Genomic DNA, 17,217 nt, shown 5'->3' on the forward strand with positions numbered 1-17,217 from the left:
CGACCCCCGTGACCCTAGTGAGGATAAAGGGGGTTCAGAAAATTAATGAATGAAAAATAAAATTAATTATATAAAAATCAAGCAATTAGTCCAAATATAGGAACTGACAGCAACGCAGCCTACATAGATAGGTAAGCTACAATATAAAAAAGATACATGAGAAACAATAAATGTTCTCAAATTTGAGCCCTTTTCAGATGTTCTTTAAAGGAGGATAGTGTAGATGCAGAGAGGAGTGGGGGACATAGATTCTTCCACAGAGACAGTCCTCGATATTTGTGTGAATACCAACAGAAGTCCAACGGTACAGATGATGGAAGATGAAATGTAATGAAGAGTGTAGAAGTAGAAAGTACAATGGGTACGTAAAATGGAACTAATGAAAGTACAATTAGCCTGTGTCATATATATTCTCAAGTAGTTGAGTAGTTTACCAAAAAATGTTTTAAGTATGAGGTAATGTTTTATCTCATAGTTTTAGACTTTTATCTCAGTTCTTTACTTTATTCATCAGCAAAGTTAGTGACTACAAAAAGAAAAGTGATTGAAGCCTTAGTGTCATAATGATATTTCAATTTGAGTGGACTTCCATTAGCTCAAAACAACAGTCCACAGTGAGTACCAAACTGTTCCACAGACTATTTACAGTCCTGGACTTGTTTTAAAGCTAAATCCCATCACTTCCGGTGTGGGCCTCCTCACTGTGGAGCTTGATGGATGCTGCTCCTGTGTTTTTCAGCCTGTTGCTTTCGTTCATGTGATCAACACAGCTGAACCAATCAGAGCGCTCCATTTTTCCGGCAACTTGCAACTAAGCGGATGCGTGGAGAGTGTGGGAGGTAGGCTGCACAGACTCGAAAATGAAAGTATGTATCCGATGAAAAATGTTTAACACAGAGAATGAAAGACATAAATCTGGAAAACACTTACTTTTAAATACATGCACTAAGTTTGCTTTTGGGGAAAAACCTAAATGACACTGACCTAATTCACAATAAGCCTCATCTGTAAACTGAAAAGGGTGAGTGTGTGCATGGATGACCTTTCCTGGCCAGTTTACTGCCATTTCCACAGTTTTATGATATTACCATGAATATGTCAACATTTGCTGCATTTTTATCATATTTATGTCATTGAATTTGTATCTTCTACAAGTGCAGAATCACCAACGAGGCCAAAATAAGACAGTAAACCCATAGCTACAGTACTCTGGAAAAGGCTTTAACTTAGTTGTATTTGTAAGATTGAATTGAGGATACATAGTTATTTCTCTTTTCTTAATTTACAACAAGAAATACAGGAAATATAAGCACAGCCTTAAAACACACATAAAAATCTGAATTAAATGGGTTCTAATTCTGAAGGTTAAAGTCACTGTTTATTATGACCCCTGACGTCATGACAAGATGCATCACAGTTAGAAACATCTGATGTGTTGAATGAAACCTGGTTTAAAACATCAGAAAGTTAATACAATAAATCTCATACTGTCCAAACAAAATGGTTAAAGACATGTTAAGTTCAAAGGGAGGTCACAGTAAATATGACCACTTTGATTTGTAGAAGCTGTTTTTTCCCTGGAACATTTTTTATTGTTGTCATACTTCACATAATATGTGAAGTATGATTGGATCTTAATACAGAGACTGAGAAATGAATATATATGGTCATTAGAACTTTACCAAAACAGTAAAGCTAATGTTGACCAATAACTTTTTCACTGTTTTGTATAGTAAGTTTAATCATTAACAATTTAATGCATGTGAAAAAAAACCTACCCTGATTAAATATTTTGAATGTATTTAGTCCGAGTTAACAGGCTGTCTGTCTTCTAATCAGTAAAACAGGCTCCATGCTACCTTTCAACACTAGATTTTGATGGATTTAGTATACTTATCAAACAATACAAGCATTGTGATCAACAACATTCTTGTTTCTTTTTAAATGCTTGAAATGTAGATGTTTGTGGTGACCCAAAACAATGGTCCAGCCTTTAGGAATTGATAGACTTCATGTTATTCTTAATGAGTGATTGACTCATTCACACTGATTGGTGATTTGTCAAGTTGAGAAAAGCAAATATTTTCAACAGCCTTTGTAGCCTTTGTCATTGCTATGTTAAAAGCTTTGTGTTTGATTCATCACAGATAATATACCGCTGACCTTTAGGGTACGTTTTGTCACAGACATGTTAACATGAGCTGTAGGCAGTCAATGAAAACACAATGTAGAGAAGTACAATAAATGTCCTTATTTAATAGTATCCTCTTTTGTCACTTCTGTTTTCTCAAAGAATGACTTCACACATGAACATCGTTAGGCTTTTATATTACCTGATCAGGACTGACCCAAATAATACAGAGCAGTGCAACAGTGGAGCCCTATATTTTGCCCACGTAGTCTAAAGTCCACCCAGCAAATAAATAATACATGAACACACATATTAGAGTCTGACTAGCAGAATTTAAGTATCAAAATACTGAGTCACTTTGCAATTGTACTGCTGAAAATACAGCTTAGCTATCCAAATCCATGCAGGTATATGTAGTTTCTAGATGCATACATACATCTTTTCAACCTTTCACTTCCGCAGAGTGATGGATGGAAATTATGATATTTTCACAGCTGCATTCAACTGCATTTGTGTAACATTTTTAAGCTTTTCAGTGGATTTAAAAGATTTCTTCCTTCTTTTTCTCCTTCATTTAGGTCCTTTTGCAGAGAGTGGATTGAAATCTACAGTCTGAGTGAGTAACATTTTCCAGCTTCACTGTCTAAAATATAGAACACATGGCTATGGACCTTGTTTGTACTTCAGCAAATCACTGCAGATCCCAACACTGAGCACTTTCTTTTCAGCGCAAACAGAGGGCGCTACAGTCACACTTTTTATTACACTCTGCAAGATGCCATCTGGCAAAAAACACTGAATGAGAAGGTAGTGTAAATTGGAAAGTGGTGGTAGCTCCATGCACAGGAATTCATTCTCATGTGAAAGTTTCCTGCCTTGTGTGGGTGAGGATTAGGCAACTGTGTTCCACTGAACTTGCATTTGTCTGGTGCCAATGGGTTTATCAGTGCCAACAATTTTATAACACGTAAACCGGATTCACAACTACACTGTATTTCTGCATCAAAGACAGACACATTTTGACACAGGTATGAATAATATATTATGTGTTATATTATTATATATTATGCGCAGCCAGTTTTTTTTTGTAAGATCCACTTGATATAGAGCGTAAACGTCTGTTGACAGCTGATCTGGATGGTGTTTTATCAAAGAAACAGTGGAAGGTAGTTGTCATACTTTAACAATCTTTTCCATACTGAAACTATCACTTTTTTATGTTTGCTGCTGGTTTAAGCCTTCATGCATCCCTGTCTTAAATGCAAAGTTGCAAAAGCTCAGGATTACAACCCTGTGCAGTTTTAGCGTCCACTTCCAGTCTTTACTTTAGGTCCATCATCAACATTGCAGGCCATTGTAGTCCACAGTGTCTTCTTCTTTCACTGCTCTGTTCACAGCGCAGTAGTGGTTTTATCCATTTCCTGTAGTGGTTCTCAGTCTCAGTTCACAAAATGCTTTAAAAAGGTCTTCCAGTTTTCCCTTCAGTAGTTGTCGGTATGCGTTCAGTACATCTGTCAGGTTTGAAGAGACATCCACATGGGGAGACACTGCTGCTGTGTCATTCTAGAGAGAACCAAAAGAAGGTTAATAAATATGACTTTTCAAGACCCGTACTGGCTTCTGTGGATTACAGCTGCAGGCAAAAGTATTTTGGTCATTCATTAAACAGCTCTTAGTTGTCTCAAAGAAATACTGTTGTACTGTATGTTTCATCTTGCTGGCTTTGTCTATTTGTAGACCATCCAGTTGTGATGATGACCTCTGGTCTGTGCATTGTTTTTTGTGCAAAAGGTACAACAAGTATGAAACAAATTATGTGTTAGCTTCTAAATTATTTATTTTATTGCATTAAATTATACTGCCCAGCCAAAGAAAAGAACATTTCCACTCAGTAAATAGTTCAGTTCCTTCCATTGGATAATTATAGCAGTGACTAATATGTTTAAGCTGCTTCAAGTTCTTTAATCCTTTAACTGATGCAGTGATGCGACAACCATCAGTTTGCTAGAAGTATAAAGATTGGACTGTGTTTCAATGGGAAAAGGTCATGTGGTCTGATGAATCCAGACTAATGCTGTTCCAGAGTGATGGACGCATCAGGGTGGAGAGCAAGGCAGATGGAGTGATTACCCATCATGCCTAGTGCCTACAGTACAAGCCTGTGAGGGCAGTGTTATGATCTGGGGTTTAGTCAGTTGGTCTGGTCTAGGTTCAGCAACCTTTTGCATCCATAGATTGAGGCCAGCTGAACCTGAATATACTGAATGACCAGGTCTGAACATCAGTGTTTTTTGATTTTGTTTTTGTTGGGTATTTTTTAGTGATGACACAGACATAATCCAAGATGACATTTCAGGATTCATGAGGCTCACAATGTGATAGAGTATTTCAGGGAGCATGAGATGTAATTTTCACACATGGACTGGTCACCACAGAAGACTTTATACAGTAGTATGTACTTTATACAGTCCATCATTAATACAACATCTTGGCTAAAAAATTACTGCATCTATGGACAGAAATAAATGTTGTGACATTTACTGAGACATTGTATAAGCATAGTCAGGTATACATGATGCCACTGTGAATGTGTCCTGTATTCAAAGCAGAAGGCAGTCCAAAAAATATTGTGTGGATGGCAATTTTTTTAGCCAGGCAATGTACTTCTCACTGAGGCATACTGTTTTTGACATCATTATCTTATATACTAATCTTTATAGATTTGTAGATTTACAGTCTGTAACAGGAATATCTGTCTATGCCACTGCATAAAGTTAAAAGTATTTCACACTGCATGGAACTGTATGATTATTTAAAGGTTCTCATTTTTTCCAAGTCATTTTTCTGTGTGCTTTTAGTAGAAGATATGGGATGTAATCTTGCCATTTCCAAGTTAAAGGAACATGCATGTTTGTTTACCTGTATTTGCCTTTCCAGTATAACCACATAATTAGTGATGAGATGATTAATTGTGGTCAGGAATGTGCGACAGTTGGACTTGATCTGATTAGCTGCTTCCTGCAACTCAACTTCAAACACTTTGAGCACCCCCACCACCTCTGCATACTTCTGCAGGAGCTGGAAATACACAGAAAAATGTAAAAATGGTTAAGTCATTCAACACAAGTCAGAACATTTATAGTAATGAGATACTTTTAGATTTTGGAGTCTAGATTCTGGGATTGTCACAGCCCACAGATATTTTATCATGTAGCTTTGGTATCAGGGAGCCTGCAGATGGATGTTGGTGTGGTAGAGGGAACTTGAAGAGGGAGAGCTGGGAAAATTCTTGCAGTGTAAATCAAAACTGAATTGAGTTTTGGTGTGGAGAGGCTTAACAGATGTGGATGTGGCAGCAGTTACATGTTGCCTGTCTGAACTGGCAGAAATTGCATTGAGTCCATGTGAAAGTGGCTCACTGTGATTTACTTGTTGCTTTTCACACAAGATTTGCTCCATTGCAAGACCAAGGTTCTTCTCTTTCATTGTTATTCTTGAAGGTTTTTTCTTTTTTTTGACTTCCATACTGTTATGTTTTGCCTCTTGGAACTGAATCAATTTCAAGAGAATTTCACCATCAGACAACTCCCTGAGCTCCAGTTCTCATGAGCACATGATACCTGTTCGTGACTATCATGGTATCATGTTTAGATGGAACTGTATCAGATAACAATTCCTGCATGTCTTAGTGATTCACAGATAAGCTGTATAATGCATGGTGGTTCCCACTGAGTATGCAACACAAGATGATGTATGGGGTGAAACTGAAGCATAAAAACTAGAGAAATGGAAAAAAAAAAAAAAAAAAACATTGATTCAAAACTAAAACCGCTACATCTGCTGTTTCATTTAGTACTAGCCAGTGGTGAACAATAAATTAATATTAGAATTCATAATTTTGTTTTTAGACACATTTCTCATTTTTATTCCTTTTTATAATCATTTTTGACCAGGAACAATCAATTACACATTTTATCAATCAAGAATAAATCACACTGTCACAATCATTTTATGAGAAAAGGTAAAAATATTGTATTCCAACTTTATAGGCAACAGTGTAAGTCCAGAGTTTTTTCTGCTACAAAAAGGATGCTGTATCTCTCTTTTACTCCTCTTATTTTTTCTTCTAGTTCTATTGTTACACATGCTGTTTGCCACTGGTGACCACAATGGCTGCTCCTTAGACTTCAGACTTCAGACTTGCTTTATTGTCATTCAATAAATGCACCATCAGTACTTTATTAAACAAAATATCGGCGCTTTGCTCACCACAGTTTCAGTTTACAAATAAAATAAATAAATAAATAAAAACACACCTCACGAAGTAACACAGGTTACATATGGTTTGTATGAGTAAAAGTGCAAATGATAGCTATTTTTTATTACACTACTTGTTCAGTTGTACTAAAATCGCACCTGTGGAACTGCAATTTTATTAATGTAGAGTACCATTAAAATGTCATTCTTCAAAATGAACATTTTATGTTTTAATCATAGTCTACTTCTATTCTAAAGTCATATCAAACATTATGTTTCAGTCATAACACAGTGGTTCAACTGGAGGAGCAGCAAGTAACCTAACAAGAAAAGAGAACCTTTTGTATAACTGTCCTGCTGACAGTGCCAAAATTTTTCCTGGTATGTTATGTTTTTGTTTTTTCTTACACATCGTTAGCCTCATAGCATAATTGCCTATGTCAGATTTTTTCAAGAACATAGCCAATGATGTGAAATGAAGCAGCAGTGTTAGGAGAGTAAAGTTATGAAGATATCACAATTTGGCCAAAAATATGACTTAGCCAATTATGCTATGAGGCTAACAACATAGTAAAGTGTATTATTGTGACAGTCAGACACAAAGTGAATGAGTAAGTGGGTGGGGGTGAATATCATACTTACAGTCTGATTTTCCCATTCGGACGGGTGTAACCCCACAGCTGGAAGTCGTATAGGTTTGGAAAGTGTGGCATTTGTCCCAAGGCAGTCAGTCTGAGTGCACACACAAATGATCATCATATACATGTTGCATGTGATACATATAGAAACTAGAAAAGCACTCGGAGAGCGCAGACCTCCGCCAAGGCTGATCAGTGGCCCCCCCCGTGGGTCCCCCCACGCCAAGGAGGTTATGTTTTTGCCAGGGTTTGTTTGTTTGTTTGTTTGTTTGTTTGTTTGTCTGTCTGTCTGTCTGTCTGTTTGTCTGTCTGTCCGTTAGTGTGCAACATAACTCAAAAAGTTATGGACAGATTTTGATGAAATTTTCAGGGTTTGTTGGAAATGGGCCCCCCGTGGGCCCCCCCACCCCCGATCACCACCAAAATTTAATCATTTCTTCCTTATCCCATTTCCAACAAACCCTGAAAATTTCATCAAAATCTGTCCATAACTTTTTGAGTTATGTTGCACACTAACGGACAGACAAACAGACAGACAGACAAACAAACAAACAAACAAACAAACCCTGGCAAAAACATAACCTCCTTGGCGGAGGTAATCATCAAACCACAGTTCTAAACGCAGAATTCTCTCAAATGTGACAATTAATGATATGAGTTTTCTCTGTATTACAATGAGCTGTCAATCCAACAGTCCAGCATTCCACTTTCACATAAAATAATTATATCAACATAAGTTATTCCCTTACCACGTTTTGAATCAGATCCTCAGCATCTTTTCTCCAGTGTATTCTGTTTTGAGATTTGCACAAAAAGTCCACTGGTCTTGCCTCGGCTTCAGGTAAATAGAAGGAAATCACTCCTATCAATAGCAGCAAGAATTCTAGGTAAACACAGAACAGAGTTGACTGACGAGCTGCCATCTAGCTCCTTTTTGCAGCAGCAGCAGCAGATAAACTACTTGGAGACATGTGTTTTATTCTGCCGTCCCTATTCATTTTATTCCTGTTTTCAAGCTGATGTCATACCTCACACATAGCTGTTTTTGTGTCTTCCATATCTTCTTTCTGTGTAAATCCCACCCATTTAAAACCTGAAATCCATTCATGCCACTGACACATCCTTTCATCGCTGCATTAACACGTTAGGGGTAAAAGTTGAAAGTGGAAGCAGAACAGTTGGCAGGAAAATATCATCTGACGTCAGTGAGTCTTTCTACATAATATGAGGCAAGAATCATTCTGAAGAACATGAAAATACACTGACACATGATATTTTATCTTAACTGTTATAGTGTACGTTACAGTGGTTGACAGTGGAAGTGAGCTACATTTGCACCATCCCCTTCCCTTTGGTAAATAAAAGGGCGTTAGTCCAGACAGTCAACTTACTGCTATAAGCCATAACCTGCTCCTCTGTGCATGGTGTTCTTCACTGGGCCGCCCACTTCCATTCTTCTTCCATGAAAAATTATACAAATCAGCTTAAAAATCACAGTTAGAGAAAATATTCTCTTTATATCCAACAGGTATGCACATTTTCATCCCTCGTAAATCTCAGGCCAGTTCAGGAATCACAGATCCCAGTGCTGTTGAAAATACCATTCAGCTTCCTCTGATTAATCTTCATACACCTGGACAAGTGAACTACACTTAAAATTAAAAAAAAAAAAAAAAAAAAAAGTGGCTGCGCCAAGACTGACAAGAGACGTGTTGTTGTGAAAAATTATTGAACGCGGCACAAGCTTTCAGAGCAAGTAGCCTCGATATTTGATTTAGCACAAGGTTAATGTTTGACTGGGGATTCTGAACACAGATAAGAAAAGAGAGGCACTGCGCAGACCCAGGCAGTACTAACATAGTGATACAAACATGAAGGATTTGATGGTTTATGTCACTGTAAAACTACTATTACAGTGATTACAGCAACAGCTTTACATAATTCTGTCACTTAACAGGGCAGAGCTCTTCAATAACAAACTTAAGCCTTAAGGAAAAGTTACATTTTTAAAATGTTAGTAAAGTTATGACGTACATTTTTTTTTTTTTTTTTTGCCTTAACAGCTAAGAAATTCAAGTAATTTTAATTCATTTAGCGCCTTAGATAATGCACGGCCAAGGACAAAAAAGCCTTGCAGGGGGTCATAAAGTCAGCACAAAGTATCATTGGCTGCCCCCTGCCCTCCCTGGAGGACATTGCGAACTCTAGGGGGTTGAAGAGGGCAAGGAACATCTTGCTGGACACATCCCACCCTGGCCGGTGCCTCTTCAACCCCCTACCCTCAGGGAGGAGGTATCGGGTTCTGGGGAGCCGAACAAACTGGCTCAGAGACACTTTTTATCCCTGGGCTATAAGGCTTTTAAATAAGTAAACTTGGGGTACTACTTTTTTTTAAACTTTTAAACTTTTACAGCTTTTAAGTTTAACTGTCTTGTCTAAATATTTATTTTAAGATTTTTATTATCACTATATTTTTTTTAAGTCTTATTTATATACTATTGTGTTTTTATCTTGTTTATGCTGAATTGCACTGGAGGGGGCGGCCTGCACAATTTCATTGTAACATGGAGTACAATGACAATAAAGTTTATTCTATTCTATAATCTGCCTTGAAAAGAAAAAGGGAGAAACATCAGAATGAGTAAATAAATCAATAATAACATCGATAACAGTACAGTTACTTTATAATAAGTAATAATGGAATATGGAAATAGTCTGATATTTGAGTAAGAATAAAGAAACATTTAAGTAATACCTTTTAATATTACACATTATAATCAGGTAAATACCACCAGCCTGTTATTATTAATAGAAATTATTGGAAGTCAGAATTGGTATTTACTATATTATAAGGGTGAGTGTCCATTGTTTATATGTTCAAATGCTGTTACTTACAACCTGAAAACACTTGTGGTAGTTTCAGTGTTTCAGCAGTCTGAATGTGATGCACTGAAAGACTACCTCCTCAGCGTGCAAAACTGTGCACCAACCAAGCCATATTAGTGTTTTTAAGATGCCTGGAACTTTAAAGATGTATCACATTCTCAGAGCATTTTTAGAAATGAGTGAACATGTTTTAGTTGCTAAAGCAGCTTATCAAGAGTCTTGACCAGCTCTAAATGTAAAGTGTCATGAGATAACTTTTGTTAGGATTTGGCACTATCTAAATAAAATTTGATTGGATTGGATTTAAAGCGTATGTCATATAAGTAAGCCAGTAGAAAAGTTTGAGTAGGTAATAATGTCATATCTGCATTAAGTTGTATTGATTGATTCATTGTACCTCCTCATGCAGTGAGTTACCTGCAGGAATACACTCATAACCTCATAAGCTGCCACCACCAGTTGTCCTAAATAGCAGAACAAATTATATGACATTTGCAAAGAAAGATATTCTGCTATTTTTTAAGCTTCACATGAACAACTGTATTTGCATATTGAGCAGGGAAGTCAGGATATATGTAAGTGTGAAGTCTAAACATGGTCTTAGTTTTGTTTTATTTAATTTTTTTCTAAAATGATCTGTTTAGTTCTTCGACATACAATATGTATCAGCCGAACAGACAAAAGCAGCAATGGTAGAAATACAACATGTTGAACAGAAACACAATCCAAAGTGGATAGATTACATCACACAGTGTATTTGCAGCAATTTTTGGTTACATTGGAAAATAAACTGGGGAAAAAAAATTTTTGATCACAAATTTTTAACAAATAAAACTCTTTAACACAACCAATCATTTGACTTGTTCTAGAACCTGATGAATGCATCCTTTTTTTTGTCCCCAGTCTGTTTAAATGACTTTTCTGACTGCTGATGATTAGTGTGGGTTTGGAGAGTCACAATTACAGTTTTTGGAGGAAAAATAGTGCCCTCTGCTGCTTAAAAGATATTTCAAGGTTCAAGGTTCAATTTATTGTCATTACATGTATATAAATGAAACGAAATCAGTACTCAGGACCAGCAATGTACATCGTAAAAATTCCTATAAAATTAGTTTTGTATTAAAATAATAACAGTAAAACCTGATAACAGTAAAACCTAATAATAAAAATTCAGGTGTGCCGTGTGGGAACAAAAGGACAAAAATATTCCTTGTGTGTTGGTCATTCTGCTTACATTCATTCTGGTTATGTATCTTGAGAAAATAGCAATATTATCTCCAAAATAACAACATTAAAAACGATCATTGCCTTTATCGATGATTAAATTAGTTGGCCTTGTTAGAGAAGAACTGTCTTAAACACAGACAAACTACATGGGAACAATAGGATCTTACATGTTTTAGTGAAGACATTATAATTCATATATTTCTGACAGTCTCCCTTCGCTACTAAATTCACAAAAGATATTGTGAAAAACAGTGCATGTCACAAAAACAGACTTCTTCGCACATTACAGTTACAACCCTAATGAAGGAAAAGTTGGGAATGGATCTTTATTTATTTAAATGAAATGAATAAAACATTAATTATGTTGTGTTCATTCTGTCTACAATGAAATCCAATTCAAAGTAAATGTGCTTTTTGGATGTTTTCACCTTTTTGTATTGTTTTAGGTTGTAGATACAGTTCCAACCCAAACAAAGAATAAAATGAACTCTGAACTTTTCTCACTGTTTTCTTTTCCACTGTAGTACATTTTCTTTCATAATTAAATGGAAACAGAGACATCTTTGATACCAAAACTGACTGGTATCGTGTTGCGCAATTTGTTCCCTTCACACAAATTTTCCGAATGGAAAGTAAATGTGCCAGAGTTCAACAGTATAATTAAGTAGTGTGTGTGTTGTTTCTTTTTCCACATACTATCAACCTTTCTTAATTAATATCAAGTCAGTTCTTACATGATACGCCAGGATATGCTGCAAGATGTGAAAGCCCTCCCTCTGCTGACCTCAGACATGCCCCCTACATTGTTCACATAGCAAGTGGACAATAAGCAGCCAGCCTTTCTCCGCTGCTGAATCACGTGGAACAGCGACAAGAATCTTTGTAATTCACATCATGTAGTCTTGTCCTCAAGGTGGACCACTGAGTGATAATCCACCCCAAGGGAGGCACAGCTGATCAGAATCCAGAGCAAAGCATCCAGACAAGGAGAAGACGTGTGTGTGTCTGTGTGTGTTTATAAACCAGTGTCACAGAGGCTCAGAACAAGTGGTTTGGTTCGTGCTCACAACACTGATGAGCTCTTTGTTAAAATTTAAATGTGTGCACATTTTAATGTTAACGAAAAGCAAGAACAAGGGGTCTTTGCAGCACATTAGGCCACTCTGCGTCCCCACTGGAAGAGCAATTACCATGGAAACACCAAGCAATGAGTACCTTATAGAGGGCCGGGCTCCTCTCTCTCTTTTATCTACTCTCAGGCCATTCAACCTGATTCACCCACAGTAGTCAGCTGGGGAGAAGGCAAGATGGCACAATAGAAGGATTTTTCTTCACATCTGTTCCTCTGAGCTCTTTGTATCCTGCTGTCTACCAATCTGCTTTCCCTCTGTTGCAGATCATTGAACTTTTTTACCGCAGTAAGACATCTCTATCCACTGGAATATCTTGGGATTCTCTAGAAAACAGGATAGACTGAAAGAAAAATACTACCCTGTTTCTGTGTTCCTTTGGGAATTGGATGACTGTTCTTCTACACTGACTGAAACCCAGCTGGACACACAGTCAGACATAATCTTCATGGTGGGAATAAATAGAAAACATTTTTGTCATCTTAATTTTCATGCCAGACTGGATGTCTAATAAAGCCAGCAATAATTCACTTGCTGGTTACAAATGGGAAAAATGACTTGTTATGATTTGATTGTCTTTTATGTCAGCGATGTCTATTTGTCCCCAAAGGAGACACAGGGAGCAGAGGCTTCAATTCAATGTGGAAGAAGACATGGATTATTTACAGCAATCCTCCGGTTGTCCAGCTTGTAACCATGAATATGATGTTGCCTTGATTCTGCCGTGCTCTCACACCATGTGTCGTCGCTGTGTAACAGCTGCAGAGGGAGAGACGTTCCATCATCCCCTCCGTCATAAGGCAGCCCAACCTGCTTGTTCTGTTTTCTGTCCTTGCTGTTGCCATCCTGTGGAGCTCCCATGTTGGACGTGGTCATCTGCCACCTCCTCTCTCCCAAAACATCCCATCCTGAGCTCTGCATGTGACAAACAGGACAGGGGCACCAAGGAGCAAGCATCTAATGACTCCCTCCTAAGTCTACAGGTCAGCTATCACCTGGTAAACAGAAGCAAAGGACATGGTGTATCACACTGTTCTGATCATTGTAATGTACAGTAGTACAAGGCCATGCCTGGAAAAGTTTACATATCCCTTTTTGTTTTCTGCTCTATAGAGTGACATGATGTACTGGAGGGATTCAAGTGAAGAGACAGTACAGGGCGTCTCACAATGTGAGTATGGTAAAGAGGTATTATAGTGACTCATTTTCATGACATTTATTTTTCTTTTTAGTCTTCAAGTTTGTTTTTGACATAAATTTATTTAGGAGTTAATTTAGGGTTATGGTTGAAGTGCATTAGTAGTTTTAGAATTTAAATTAACATGAGAATGAATGTTTGTTGGTCTGTATACGTTGTATATGTTGGTCTGTATATGTTATATATGTTGTATATGTTTGTTGGTCTGTATATGTTATATATGTTGTATATGTTGGTCTGTATATATTGTATATGTTGTATATGTTTGTTGGTCTGTATGCATTATATATGTTGTGTATGTTTGTTAGTCTGTATATATTGTATATGTTGTATATTTTGTTGGTCATATTGTATATGTTTGTTGGTTTGTATATGTTTGTTGGTCTGTATATATTGTATATTGTATGTTTGTCGGTCATGTTGTATATATTTGTTGGTTTGTATATGTTTGTTAGTCTATATATTGTATGTGTTGTATATGTTTGTTGGTCTGTATATATTGTATATGTTGTATATGATTGTTGGTCCTATTGTATATGCTGGTTTGTATATGTTTGTTAGTCTGTATATATTTAATATGTTCTATATGTTTGTTGGTCTGTATTTATTGTATATGTTGTATATTTTTGTTGGTCTGTATATGCACTACCAGTCATAAGTTTGGACACACCTGTTTTTTCTTTATTTTCTTGACTATTTACATTGTAGATTCTCACTGAAGGCATCAAAACTATGAATGAACACATGGAATTATGTAGTTAGAAAAAAAGTGTGACATAACTCAAAACATGTTTTATATTTTAGGTTCTTTAAAATAGCCACCCTTTGCTTTGATTATTGCTTTGCACATTCTTGGCATTCCCTCAATGAGCTTCGTGAGGTAGCCACCTGAAATGTTTTCCAACAGTCTTGACGGAGTTCCCAGTGATGCTGAGCACTTATTGGCCATCTGCGGTCCATCTCATGTCATTTAAATGAGAAGGTGTGGCCTAACTTTTGACTGGTAGGGTTTTGTATATGTTTGTTGGTCTGTATGTATTTAATATGTTTGTTGGTCTGTATATGTCAGCCCTGTGATGAGTGCCCCCCACCTTCACCTATATGTGACTGGATAGACTCCAGCACCCTTGCAACACTCACAAAGAATTAACAGTTCAGAAAATGGCTGGATGGAAGTACTTTTAGTGTTACACTTTATTTGGAACAACCGACTCAGTTGGGTTTGTGAAGATTAAATACAGTATAGGATAAAAGTGTGCATCATTGTACAGTATGATTTACAAAACTATTGTTTACACAAGGTCCCATGTTGTGGCAGAACTATTTCACATCATCATTAGTAGTGGGAGAAAACAAAACAAAGCTGATTTCACCTGCAGTTCTGAACATGGGGATATTTAGTTTAAGAATTAAGGAAATGGTTTTTCACTAGTTTTAGTTTTAGTTTTATTTTTTGTATGCTGCAATATCAGTAGCTGAGACTTTCTTAGTAAACCTTCTGTACAATCTACATGATGTTCACGGTCAGCATGGATCTTCTTTCTGGACTCTCATTTGTTCCAGGCTTCAGTGCTCCCAGGCTTTCAAAGGTACCAGTTGATGGCTCTGTTGACCTGAAAGACGAGGAGATGGAGCAGTCTGTCTATGGTTGTAAATAAAAGATAATAATAAGGCTTTACATGCACTAATAGTTACAAAAAACAATTGTCTTTACTTGAACATATTGTCTGGCATATTTCAGGACTACGTTTTGCTCTGGACCCCTCAAATGTCCCTCCATCCATCCATCTGTCCAGCTCCTTACTCACTGTCACCTACCAAATGCAGAGTTCATCTCTGAGCATCCAGTCCAGGTGGTCAGTGGCGACCCCTGACCCTCAGGCTGTACTGACTCTGCCTCAGGTGTGTGCTGACGTTGTCATTGGACATGGACAGTACTACTGGGAGGTGGATGTCTGCAACAGCTCAGTATACAGGATCGGTAAGAAGTCTTCTGCGTTTGCTTTGGTTGGCTTGATGCCAATGAGATTATTATTGCGAAAGTGCTCTCCATTCGTCAGAAATGCTATTCATGTGTATGTTCCACATACTTAGTTTGTTGAAATTACAAACTGTCACAACAAACATGTTAATACAGACATACACTTTACCAGACATAACTTTACACTGCCCCCAAGTGGTGAGACCTCCAACAAACAACTGATCATTATCCAAACTGGAGAAAAGTAAAATGCGTTTCTTACAAGTAGTTTTTTCTTAAATTATCTACTTTATATTTCACTCAATCAGTCAAATTTTATTTATATAGCGCCAAATCATAACAAAAGTTATCTCATGGCACTTTACATATAGAGCTGGTCGAAGCCAGACTCATAAGCCAATTTACAGACACCCAACAGAATCCTATTTATCAGTCTAAACTTCATGACTAGATGTATATTTAGCTAGTATCAAATATGAATATGGCCAGCTTTAGTTCTAAAAGAATTACCTCAAGTTTAAAAAAGAGGATAATTTAATAAGAAACATGGCTTCTCTGTATATTAAAATTGGTACAATATTGTCTGTATGTCTACCAATACCATATTGACTGAGACTGTGTCAGTGACAGAGGGTTATAAAAAGTGTATTTCAAATTACTGAAATTAATTAATTTGTAACTACAGTAAGTCAGTGATATTGTGCTCGTCCTCTTTACCTTTGTCCATGAGTACAGTATGTCACAAATTCTTATTCTTTATAGACACACATTTATTTTGTCTTAAACTCTTTACACAGTCAACACTAAACCATGATAAACTGCTGAAAGACTGCAAACACAAAAACCAAACTAATCTGCAGTAACAAGACAGTAGTCACTTTTTTAATCATACTGATATTCTAATTGTAACAATCCAGCTCCACTGCTTCCAAATTGTCCCATATCAGCGGCAGTCACTTCTGATGTGTATTTATAGCGTAATAAAAAATTCCAATATGTAAATAAAGTTGCTTTTCTCTACCAAACAAGAAAATAACATTACCTGATTCCATGTTTATAGAAGGATGCAGACATTTCAGTCTTTAAAATCCTTAAAAAGCAGATTAAAGTTTCTCCAGACTTAATAAGCATGTGTTGCAGGCTAAATATCCCAAAAGTAAAGGTTGTGTATTCATAAATATGTACAGTGGATGTAAACTTTCCCTTTTGTGTCTCTGTCAGGTGTGAGCTCGTTGGATGGTTCTGGAGGCTGGTGGTTTGAAAGGCAAGGCCCATGTTTCTGTGCAGTGTATGATGGGAGTGTGGAGCCGATCTTCACTGTGCCTCCCCAGATTAAAACCATCGGGGTCTTCCTCAGCATTGAAGGATGTGTCCTGAGCTTCCACAACTCAGTGACTCAGGAGCATCTCACCACATTCCCTACACTCTTTGATGCGGCTGGAGTGACCCCCGCTCTGGGCCTGGGCCAGGGCCAACTGAGGCTGCGCTGTGGTCTCCCTCCTCCTCCTTACATCTTCCTCAGTAAGGACTCAGCCTACAGGGGGCCTCGTGGCACCGTAGGAGCACAGTGGTGTAGGGATATTCCATTCCAGTCAGTGAGGAAAGTCATACAAAAGTTTGAGGAGCTGGCTGCGTCAGACTCAGACTCAGGTGTGGTGTCCAGTTTAGGATCCTCCGATTCCACTTTAGTTTTCTGTCCAGAACCGATTCCGAGGATATCTCCCTCTAAGCAAGACAGGAAACTGGAGCTGAATAAAAAGAACCTCTAA

General features: G+C 37.3%; 1 protein-coding gene across 1 annotated transcript; it reads left to right on the top strand.

Annotated features, from left to right (window-relative positions):
- The first annotated feature begins 12,696 nt into the window (after positions 1 to 12,696).
- On the top strand, positions 12,697 to 17,217 carry LOC115431801 (uncharacterized). Its single transcript, XM_030152451.1, has 6 exons — positions 12,697 to 12,720; positions 12,880 to 13,252; positions 13,383 to 13,440; positions 15,031 to 15,114; positions 15,209 to 15,448; positions 16,670 to 17,217. The coding sequence occupies exons 2-6, from the start codon at positions 12,923 to 12,925 to the stop codon at positions 17,215 to 17,217; spliced, it is 1,260 nt and encodes a 419-aa protein (XP_030008311.1). The 5' UTR covers positions 12,697 to 12,720; positions 12,880 to 12,922.

The sequence above is a fragment of the Sphaeramia orbicularis genome, chromosome 13 (assembly GCF_902148855.1).
Source record: "Sphaeramia orbicularis chromosome 13, fSphaOr1.1, whole genome shotgun sequence".
NCBI classification, from domain to species: Eukaryota; Metazoa; Chordata; class Actinopteri; order Kurtiformes; family Apogonidae; genus Sphaeramia; species Sphaeramia orbicularis.